This window comes from Pelobates fuscus, chromosome 13, assembly GCF_036172605.1.
Source record: "Pelobates fuscus isolate aPelFus1 chromosome 13, aPelFus1.pri, whole genome shotgun sequence".
Taxonomy (NCBI): domain Eukaryota; kingdom Metazoa; phylum Chordata; class Amphibia; order Anura; family Pelobatidae; genus Pelobates; species Pelobates fuscus.
The window spans coordinates 84,433,535-84,445,056 of record NC_086329.1 but is presented as its reverse complement, the minus strand read 5'-3'; the positions used below and the strand labels follow the sequence as shown (position 1 = coordinate 84,445,056).

General features: G+C 41.0%; 1 protein-coding gene across 1 annotated transcript in view; it reads left to right on the top strand.

Moving 5' to 3' along the window:
• The first annotated feature begins 460 nt into the window (after nucleotides 1-460).
• Nucleotides 461-11,522, top strand: part of GON4L (gon-4 like) — a 39,934-nt gene continuing 28,872 nt past the window's right edge. Inside the window, exons 1-13 of the mRNA XM_063439298.1 lie at nucleotides 461-1,463; nucleotides 1,618-1,767; nucleotides 2,158-2,351; nucleotides 2,511-2,585; nucleotides 5,678-5,728; nucleotides 5,879-5,929; nucleotides 6,187-6,294; nucleotides 7,006-7,116; nucleotides 9,796-9,969; nucleotides 10,078-10,273; nucleotides 10,950-11,051; nucleotides 11,206-11,246; nucleotides 11,360-11,520. Of these exons, the coding sequence (XP_063295368.1) occupies nucleotides 641-1,463; nucleotides 1,618-1,767; nucleotides 2,158-2,351; nucleotides 2,511-2,585; nucleotides 5,678-5,728; nucleotides 5,879-5,929; nucleotides 6,187-6,294; nucleotides 7,006-7,116; nucleotides 9,796-9,969; nucleotides 10,078-10,273; nucleotides 10,950-11,051; nucleotides 11,206-11,246; nucleotides 11,360-11,520 (2,237 nt within the window). The 5' untranslated portion in view covers nucleotides 461-640. The remainder of the gene's footprint in view (nucleotides 1,464-1,617; nucleotides 1,768-2,157; nucleotides 2,352-2,510; nucleotides 2,586-5,677; nucleotides 5,729-5,878; nucleotides 5,930-6,186; nucleotides 6,295-7,005; nucleotides 7,117-9,795; nucleotides 9,970-10,077; nucleotides 10,274-10,949; nucleotides 11,052-11,205; nucleotides 11,247-11,359; nucleotides 11,521-11,522) is intronic.

Sequence of the window (11,522 nt, the reverse complement as noted above, 5' to 3'; positions counted from 1 at the left end):
CCCCCCATTATACTGCGCAGACCCCCAATTATACTGCGCAGCCCCCCCCATTATACAGCGCAGACCCCCCATTATACTGCGCAGCCCCCCCATATACTTCACAGAAACCCCCACCATACTTCACCCTCCCCTTGGATGGCTGAGAGTGTTGGGAGCAGGGAGAGGCTTTAATCCAATGATCAGAGTCCGCGCATGCGCAGTATAGGGGTAGGGAGATTTCACAGAACAAATGGCCATCAAAATTCCCTACCCCTATACTGCGCACGCGCGGTGTGTGGAGTGCTCCCTGCCCACTAGTGCGCACGCGCGCTGTACCTCCGACGGGAGTACTATGACGCGCGTGCGCACTGTGCCTTTAGCTTTTCCTACCCCGTGAAAATTCCCTACCTAGTTGGTGTGCGCCCCAACGTCACTTCCGGTGCGTCCGCATCACCGGAAGTGACGAGGGGTACGTCTCGTTCACGGGGTATGCGAGCTAATCTGCAGTGCGACCGCTCAGCCTGGCTGTCAGGCTCCGCCCCCCCGGTATGGTTGTTTTGATATTGTCTCGGCTCCCGGTCTGATTACCGCCTCTGTTAGTTTCTCAGGTCCTCGTTATGGATTTCTGATATATGGACCTTGTCCCGTGGATATATCTCCAATGCCATCACCCACCTCACAGCGGCCACCGAGGGCAAGGTCTCCAAGCCCCATGCAAAGACCCCCACGCATCCAACATCCTGCCCCGATGCAGATCCCACTAACCCCCGCGGAGAGCAGAGCTAGAGGTTCCTCGGGGGCTCGGCTGCCAAGGCCTCCAAGGGCTGGGACTCCAGACAAACTACCAAGACCAGCCAGAACGGATCCCCCGGTCCCTGCGATGCGCACTGCTGGTGTAGATTCCCTGGACTCTGTGTTGAGACCAAACAGGACTGAACCCCCAACCTCAATTCAGAGGCCTCCTAGAACAGAACCACCACCTCCCAGATTGGATCTACACTCTACCATTCAAAGACCCTCCTGGCCAGAATTTCCATGTTCATTGCAGAGGCCACCAAGAATAAAACCTCCCCTTCCAATGGATAGGACACGTACAGCAGAAACTCTAGTCATTAAGCAAAGACCTCCAAATACTGAAAATTCTCTGCCTCTGCAGAGACCCCCAAGGATAAAACCACCAGCTCCTCATGTAGATACTCAAGCACCTTTTTACAGCACTACAAAAAGAGTCCCTTTATCTCAGAGGCCTGCTAGAATAGATCATTTGTGTGCCATTCAAAGGACTAACATGACCGAAAATAAAGAGGTCTCTACCATAAATCCTTTAGATCTACGCACCTCAAATTCCAGTGTTCGGCACACAGGAGGAGGAATAACAGAACTCTCCTTAAAGAACCCAGATAGGAAATATGTGAGTGATCCTGAGATTGGCTGTGAGGAAGCCAGTCCTAATCTCCAGTGTCTTGTAAAGAGTCTAGATGCAGGTGAGCATACTGTTTGAAGTTGGCCACATAAGTCCTCATGTCTGAACACAGATTTATTGATTTAACTAGCTGTAATATAATTCCTTATTCTTTTTCATACAATCATTTATCATATTTGTGACTCTTGTATTCTAAATCTGGCCATTCATTTTAGAAGAACCCCTGCTTCCCTCAAGGATAGAAACGGAACCCTCTGGAGGGACACATGTGGTTCAGCCATCTGGCCAGCCTGAAGACACTGCTCAGAGAGACCTGTGCGAGAGTGACGAACTGGAGGATGATATAGGGCTTTTTATATCAATGGGTAGGTCCAAACCCTTGTTTTTGACAAACTTTTCTGAAACCTATAGCATATGGACATTTGTAATCAAAAAAGGAAGTTGTTTACAGTGACCTGCATGTGGTAGTTTGGCTTGAGCAACCCACCCAGTCCTCAAGGCACATCAGCAGTCCAGGTTTTGTCAATGACTAATTTCTGGGCTGTCAATGCCACTTGAGGATTTAAAGCCGATGCACACATTGCAGACTTGTTATTGTAATTGTCCTCCCATTGAATTCTAGAAATGGCATGGTACTGCTACGATCATAAGTACTGCTGAGGTGTTTGGGAGAATGTAGGTGTTTTGGGCGATGAAATGGGATATTAATAGACTGGTCGGTGTGTATCTAAAGTGTACTCTCTTCCCTTGTACAGAGGACACTGACTGTGAGGATGGGGAGCAGAGGAGGAAGAAGGGAAGGATCGCTCTGAAGAGGAAGCGTGAGAACTTGCAGGACGAAGCGGAAGCTGCTGTGTCTTCAGACTTGAATAACTCACTAGATCGAAGTCTAGAGGACCGAGCGAAACTGCACAACCTGACAGCAGTGAATGTTAGAAACATTCTGCATGTGAGTTACCTAATGTAGCTTGGCATTGGTAATATTTGGAGATGTGTAGGTATTCATGGGACAGGATTGTGTACAGCTAAAACACTAGGAATTCCCTGTGGTGGTGGGAGACTGATATGTCTTGTATTCTCATGTTCATTTTATGCTTTGCTCTTGTAGGAGGTTATCACAAATGAGCATGTGGTGGCAATGATGAAAGCTGCAATCACAGATACTCAAGATCTGCCCGTCTTTGTAAGTTGCCTTCTATGTTTCCTTCATAAAGGATTGTGTTTAAATGAATTTTACATGTTGTTTTTTTTTTTTTTATAATGTATTATTTGTAATGTTTTATGTATATATATATATATATATATATATATATATATATATATATATATATATATATATATATAATATTGGGATACAAAAGAGAGAAGTGGGAAAAGGGGAACAGTACATAATTTAATCTATAATTGCACACTATTAAAAAACAATATTATTCACATAATCACATAACAGTATGCGTTAATTCATGTAAGACAATTGATTACAACAATATTTTTCAGATTCTTTTCCTTTCTCTGTTTTTTTTTTTTTTTTTTAATCAATCAATATTCATTTGCTTAAAGTTTAGAGAAACCATTGAAAACTATCACTTCCTCTCGGTCCAAATCAAAAGAGTAATTTGCGTTCTTAAAAAGGATGGTATCAGGGAGGGGTGGGGGATGGGGGATAGAACAACAGCCTATTGAGCTAAATCCCCTTTGAGTCTTGCTCTCATTATAGTCTTTAAAACGTTAGGAAAAGCATAAAGGGGAGAAAAATATAATAACCCTTAAACATACCTATCTCTTATTTCTAACCATTTATTCCACCTTTTTTTGTATAAAGCTTCCTGTCCTTTCAAACAACCAGCCATCAATTCATAAGTACATGAGGAGTCTAGTCTTATCATTATCTCTGACAATAAAGGAGTCTGTATTTTTTTCCAGCTGTATGCAATAGCCGTTTTAGTTGCTATCAAACTGTGAATAATAATATAAATGACCTCTTCTGGGAGCGGTATAGAAAACATATGTAATAAAAAAACATTCGGGTTGGGTAGGTATCACTGCTTTCAAATCATTTTGAAAAAACCTTACCAATTCTTTCCAAAGCTTAGTAATACCTGGACATAACCAAAAGATATGATATAGAGTGCCCTCCTTTAAGGCAACATAAATTTGATGCCCCTGCGTATATATGAGCTATCCTAGTTGGCACCAGGTACCAACGCATATTCAATTTACAGTATGATTCCCAGTGTTGTAAATTACATGATGCCTTTTTGGTTAGTTTTATTGCTTGATGCCATTTGGATAAAGAAAATTGAAAATCTAAATCTAACTCCCATTTCTGCATATATATATATTTCTGCTTCATTCCCTATATTCATAATGTTATTATAAGATATTGATAATGTTTTAATACTCGGTAATTTACCCATACATTTGTATATCAAAGGCGGAAGTGTTTTTATTTCTTCTATTTTTATATTAAATTCATGAAGTATATTCCTAATGCGTAGGTAGGAAAACAACTCTCTCTGAGGTATGGAATAATCTTTTAAGTATTTCAGGGAATTGCTTAATGCCTATAGTATTATAAAAAAAACGAACCTGTGTGACACCATGATTTAACCAGGTGTCCACTCGTAAGTCTGATGTGAAGGCAGTAATAATCTGTAGCGGGGCTGCATATAGCAAAACCTTATCATCTACAATTTTGGGGATAATTTGTCTCCAAATTTGAAGTAGGGTTTTGGTAACTGGTAGCATATTATTTTTCTTCCCTATTTTTATTTTACATGTCCACAAGGCTTGTGGTAATGTGCCTTGATGCATGCAAGCGTTTTCTAATGCTAACCACAAAGGGGAAGGTATCCATTCTAATACTGATATACCTTGTGCTAATATTAAGGCTTTATAATACTTTTTAACATTCGGAATACCAAGGCCACCTTTCTCATATGGAAGCCACAGTAAGTTCTGCTTTACTCGAGGAGGTTTCCTTTTCCAATAGACAATGCTTGAAGACCAATAGACAATGCTTGAGATTTTTTGGGGTTATTTTTATAGTATGATATCTCTCCAAATCTTTGTAGTGTCTTTAATAAAATTGGAATTGCTAAATCTGGATTAGTTAAAAAAAAGCAAAACATCATCCGCATAAAGAACTATTTTTGAGACACCCGCAGGGGTATTCAGTCCCTGTATCCCATTATGGTTTTTAATATGTCTTATTAAAGGACCACTCTAGGCACCCAGACCACTTCAGCTTAATGAAGTCGTCTGGGTGCCAGGTCCCTCTAGGATTAACCCTTTTTTTTATAAACATAGCAGTTTCAGAGAAACTGCTATGTTTATTAATGGGTTAAGCCTTCCCCCAAATCCTCTAGTGGCTGTCTCACTGACAGCCGCTAGAGGCGCTTGCGTGATTCTCACTGTGAAAATCACAGTGAGAGCACGCAAGCTTCAATAGGAAAGCATTGTAAATGCTTTCCTATGAGACCGGCTGAATGCGCACGCAGCTCTTGCCGCGAATGCGCATTCAGCCGAAAGGGAGGATCGGAGGAGGAGGAGGAGAGCTCCCCGCCCGGCGCTGGAATAAAGGTAAGTTTTTACCCTTTACTCTCCATCCAGCCCGGCGGGAGGGGGTCCCTGAGAGTGGGGGGCACCCTCAGGGCACTATAGTGCCAGGAAAACAAGTATGTTTTCCTGGCACTATAGTGGTCCTTTAACCCCTTAAGGACCAAACTTCTGGAATAAAAGGGAATCACGACATGTCACACACGTCATGTGTCCTTAAGGGGTTAAGGGCTCCATACACAAAATAAAGATTAATGGTGAAAGAGGGCATCCCTGTCTGGAACCATTAGTAATATAAAACAGACGGGAAAGAAAACCAGAATTGCTTATTTTCGCTGCTGGTCGAGAGTAAAGAACTAAAATACTTTGAAAAAATGCTAAAGGGAAACCCATGCTCAAAAATACTTCTTGTAGTGCCAATTCAAGCGATCGAACGCTTTTTCAGCGTCAAGTGCCAGCAATAACCCCTGTTGGTTACTAAGATGTGCCCAAGTAATTAAATTTAAACCGTGGCGTGTGTTGTCTCCTGGTTGTCTATTAGGGACGAATTCCGCTTGTTCTGGTGAAACCAGATCCACTATTAAACGGTTTTAGGCGTGCTGCCAGTAATTTAGCATATAATTTTGTATCAGAGTTTAATAATTTTACATGGTAACTGCATTTGTATTTCAATAATACTCCTATTAATTGTTTTTTCTTGCTGCCACGCCTTTTCAGGAGCCAAAGATGACACGGTCCAAGTTGAAGGAAGTGGTGGAGAAAGGAGTGGTGAGTGTGGCCTTGGGTTACAAATTCTTTATAAGAGGTTTGTGCATGATGTAAAGAATTGTTGGTGGTTTGTGCAACTAAGCAAACATTCTGATCGATTTTAATTTCCTTATTTTAGTGAGACCTTACATTTATTTTTCCTTCCTACAGGTAATTCCTACATGGAATTTGTCCCCCATTAAGAAGGTCGGTGAGCAGAAGGTGAGTCTAGGGGAACTGTAAAAAAAAATGGTAACTTCGAATATTAACAAACCAAAAAAGAAAATCCAATTAGTACATGTGAATCTTATCACAATTACTGCACCCATTTTATTTGGGCCGTTCCCTTGTTCTTTCTCCGCTCTGGGAATGCCAATCTTTGCCTTTTCTCTCTGCTCTAACTTTTCTTCTGAGGCCTTTGTGCTTAATTTAATATCAAGAACCGTTCTGACAACTTGTTTCTGTTTTGTTTCTGACAGGCTCGCCAGTTTGTAGATATTACACTAGAAGAGGAAGATTCATCAGAGGATGAAGAATATTGCCCTGAGAAGGAAGAGGAGGAGGAAGAGGATGAGACGGCTGAAGAGGTCAGTGCAGAATTGATGCTCAATCATGGGGTGTCTGATCCCGATGTAGTGTCTGATTGCAGTATGTGGTCTGAGACCATGATGTAATATAGAGTATAAGGTAGTGTGTATGAAAATCTGGTTATCGGATAGTGTGACATATTTAAAATAAAAAATAGAACAGAAGGTCCAGTGCAAATCAAAACACTATTAGCGATGATCAAGCACAATATTAGCCACCTGCAAGCATGCTTGACGGGCAGCCCATAAGTCCCTTAATCCTGTATTTAACGAAAGAAAATAAAATGGCCAGACTTCATACTGAATGAAATTATGATTAAATTATCAAAGTGAAAATAAATACATTTACTCTGTTCCTTCAAGTCAGCTTTGTAAAATATTGAAGCACTGGGTAGGACACATGAACGCATTTTGTGAATGGGCAGCACTTCCTCAGAGACTGCAGAATTTCTGTTCAGACTCGAAATGCGTCGGTTTGTCCTATCCAGTACTCCACCCACCGTTGTACTGAACCATATATTCGTATGAAGTAATAAACCATTTTTAAAATTTGATTCTGAATTCTTTAATAATCAATTCCAGACATTCTTGGGGATTGATGAAGATATTAAAAATTGTAGGCAACGTAAGTCTGGTAAATAACTTGCATGGTCTGTTCTTTAGGGTGGTATCCTCACAAAGATTATGACGATTATTTTATGTTTCCTTTAGAGTCTGTTGGAGAGTGATGTTGAGAGTACGGCATCCTCCCCACGTGGTCATAAACGGCCTCGAGTCCATCATCTATCTGAACCCACGGAAGAGCCCATGGATTGCAATCCGGTAATGTACAGAGCAGGCTTTGTCCTTTCACATACCAGTTTACTTTTTTTATATTCATCTCTGTATCTGTTGGCCTTTCTTTCTATATTACGCCAAGCTCATCAGTTGAAAACCGCCTAGTTGATTCTTAGTGTCCTGGAGTTGTAAGTATAGCAAGCATCCTTTGTCACTTGTTAATAATTGATGTACCGTTATAAATATGGCAACCTCTGTGAAATGACCCCTGCTACTGTCCGTATGGCATAGCGCAAGAGGTACTCCAGTCAAAGGTTCTGGAAGATGTGATCTAGTGTCTCCAATCTTCATGAACTTTTGAAAATGTAGATTCATCTACAACACTAATTTGATCATTCTTAGTATCTTTATTCCACGTTGAATGTTAGAGGACCATAGCACTCTGTAACTATTAGGTTATTGTGTAGGTGTAATTCAGGGACATTTTGGATACGGCAAAAGCCTTGTACAGGTCCAACATGTTTTCATATTTTCACGTAACAAACATAGGTCATAAAATGAAAAATCTGAAGCTGCTATCCAAAACTCCATGTGTGAACAGCTTGGCATGAAGTGTCAGAGGGGTGGGAGTAGATCAATAGAGACATGCACATTGCATACTCTTGAAGTTGAATGAGCCTTGTTGCTCATCTCTATCAGTAGTGAGGATGAAGAGACGATCTGAAGGTGCAACATCCGGGGGCTTTTAACCTCTTCGGACAGAGCATGAAACAGCATAAGGAGCTCAGTTAGTATGAATCCTCCTAGCTGCTTTGTGACTTGTGCAGTGGTGATAACCGAAACATCGCTCCTCCTTGGCTGCTTTCTGTACATTCCTTAAGCTCCAGGGAGCCACATCCAATTTCCCTCACCGTCATAGCAATATGTGATATTACTCTTTAACCCAGTACCACTTGCCAGGGCTCTGTTTCTACTTGCTCATATCAGGTAGAAATTGTGTGTCCTTTTTAGCTGTCAAACTCATATAGTTTTAGTCATTGTTAAACAGAACTGGTAAATTTATAAACTTAGCATTACATTTACCGTGAACTACCCCCCCCCCCCCCCCCTTCCCCCCAATATTCTTAATGATAAATATCAGTCATATATTAGTTACCTTGTTTACATTATGATCCATCCTATTATTAATAAACAATCTGTCCTAAACAGCACCCATCACACAGACTCTAATAGTCCTGACCATTCTGAGACCTGCTGAATATTAAAAATGCAGCAATCCAACAATTTCTGACTGTGAGTTGTGACTTTTATATATTGTTTTGGCTATAGAACATGCAACTCTTCACACAGCTACTGCATCCAATGCACCATTATTAGGGGTTAAACAATAAATGAATGCAGTGAGAGGACAACATTCACAAAATATGTAATAACAGCACGTTAACTTAACTAACTACTAGAGATTCTGTTAAGTGCACAAACCTGTAGCTATCAATTTGTAAAATGTACCACTTCTAAGAATGTCAGAAGTGCCAATTACTATGTAATAAACACCCTTTTAGTAACTAGAACACATTCCTCTCTTGTCTACAGATTTTTATTAAAAGCATCAATTCTTGAATCTTTTTGTGTCTGCATACACCTCTCTACCAGCGAGACAAGTATTCATTTAGATAGTTTTATAATCTAGCTGGTAGAACACTGCCACCCTAAATTTTCTTTACATGAATCTATTAAAAGGGTTACTTCAAGCATTGTAAACACCAGAGTCTGCTGTAGTTATGTTTGTAGGAGTATCCTAGCGCTGTTCCCTAGTAATGCAGCAGTTTGCCTCCTATCTGGGTAACGTGCATTAAGCTTCTGTAGAGATGCAAAATTTGGATGCCAATCCTGCCAGTCATTCGTTGGCTGAGAGCATCGGCTGAGTGCTCTCAGCCAATGAATAACCCTCTGTGGAAAGAATATGCACAAAACTGACATTTACCAATCTTGAACTCACCTGATATGATCTCTGCATGTTCAACGTTTCAAAATGAAAAGCGGCGCGTACAGACTCCAAGCACCAAGATCACTTAAAAACACGGAAGAAGTTTGTAGTAACCTTTTTAAAATAATCTGTTCGTTTTAATTGTTACTCAATGTTTATGTTCAGAATGCTTTCCATTACAATATTAACTAGACTGTGAATTTTAGGAGTTTGCCAAATTTGAGGCCAATGTAGCTGAAAAGAAATTCTCCAAATAAACAGTGTTTAGAGCTTGGCTAGTTAGGCCTAAACTGTGCAAGTCTCTGGTGAATTTCTGACAATTCTCAAATTAGTGCATAGCCCAACTGGCAATTGCTGAGAGCATATGATGTCAGCGGCCAATCAGACCTTGTAATTCAAACGAGGGATCTGTTTAACTCCCTTAATTCACGTTTATGGGGAAGACAAAGTGTTTGTTTTCCCTGTTTGATGAGTGCTGGTTAACAGATTTGCACAAGTTAGTCAGTATCTATGCAATATAATAGTGCAAATACATTTGCTGATGACCGAGACACTGGAAGTATGATATGGAGCTGTGGCAAAGGCCCTCCGTAAAAATCTATGGAAGCGGCTTTTAAATGGGCTCTCTATGTGCCCTGACCAACACCGCCTGCTGTAATTTTTATGGTGAAAAAGTCCCCTGGCACCAATGCCTCATCACAATAATCACACTTGTTTTTTTTTTGTTTTTTTTTAAGGCTGCGGAAATAGTGCCAGAGCTTGGTGAACATGGTGAGTCTGAAGTTCCAGTGATGGGCCCTCCTCCTCCTCCCCTCAAAATGAAATGCATTCAGGATATTACTTTTATGGATGAGCTACATGCTGTAGACGAGGAATTGAATAGCAGCACAGTGTGCATGGATTCCTTCCAGGTGAGCGGGCTACCTCATTACCTGTCCCTCAACTCTCATTGGTCATTTGCATGGTTTGTGTATAAGCTGTAGGTATTTTGTGTGACACTGGCGCTCTTTGTGTTCCAGACAATCTGTCCAGACAGTCTGATTGCTTTACGTACCCGCTCCAAGAGACCTCTGAAGAATGTACCCATAGGGCAGCTGGAGGCCAAGCTCATGGCTCCAGATATCACACCTGATATGTATGACCCCAACACTGCAGATGATGAGGACTGGAAGATGTGGCTATGCAGCCTTATGCAAGATGACGTGGGAAACGAAGGTGTGACAGGAAATACTTGATCAGTGGAATCCATGTAATCCCTGATAGTGTTCCACATCTCAATTATTTGGTCCCTTTACATTCCACATTTATATTTTCCTCTTTACTTTTTTGATTCCTGACAGCGGTGCTCCACACCCCTCATTTATTTGTACTCAAAGAATTCCAGCCGTTCCTCTGTTCCCCGACACTGAAGCTCCACGTCTCCCACTCAGTTTCCTCATAAACTCCAATGTGTGATAAGCTCTCTTCACATAACTTATTTACTTGATATTTGCATGGTATCTGTCCTGCACATCCTACCATACACTTATATGGTGACTCGCCGTCTAGTCTCCAAGCACTTTTCTGATGCTCTTCATTCCACAACCATGTGTTCTCTATACACTCTCTTTCGATCTCTGATACTAGTGCTGTACTGTACTTTAGCTATTGATACTTGTCCGTCCCATATTTCTCTTACCTCTGCTTCCTGTGCTCTATGTCTCTCACCCATCGGTTTTCTAATAGGTCCTGGTTCTTGATACTAGTGTTCTATGGCCTTCACTTAGCAGCACTAAAGTTTGACCTTTTTGTATTGTTCCATAAGAGTTCCGAGCCCATTGGCTATTAAAACCATGTCTGGATGCTGGCAGTAATTATGGACTCATCCCCATAACTGTTTTTGTCATTTAAGATGAGGCTGATGATGACGATGATCCAGAATACAATATCCTGGAAGATTTGGATGAACCAGATACAGAGGATTTCCGCAATGACAGAGCTGTGAGGATCACAAGTGAGTGTGGTTTTGTTTAATGAAATGTTAGCACAACCAGATTATCAGTTGCATCGGCAGGCACTGTCTTAAGTATATATATATATATATATATATATATATATATATATATATACTAGGCAATGTCTAAGATCCGTTATCTTCTGTGTTACAGAGAAGGAAGTCAGTGAATTGATGGAAGAACTCTTTGATACGGTGAGAGCTCCAGAGAGACGTGCTGGACATCTATACAGTGTTGTATCTATGCAGTGTTGTATCTATGCACGGACATATCCAATGGAGGTAACCCTTTCTCTGCCTTTGTTTAGTTCCAGGATGAATTGGGCTATTCCAATTTGGAAGAAGAGGAGGTTGAGGATGATGATAGTAACCAAGGAGCTGCTCACAACCGTTCTCATCTAGAAGAGGAAGAAGATGAGGACAGCAAACAAGAACACATTCCCAACTTCAACATCCCTCAAGCAATACGGT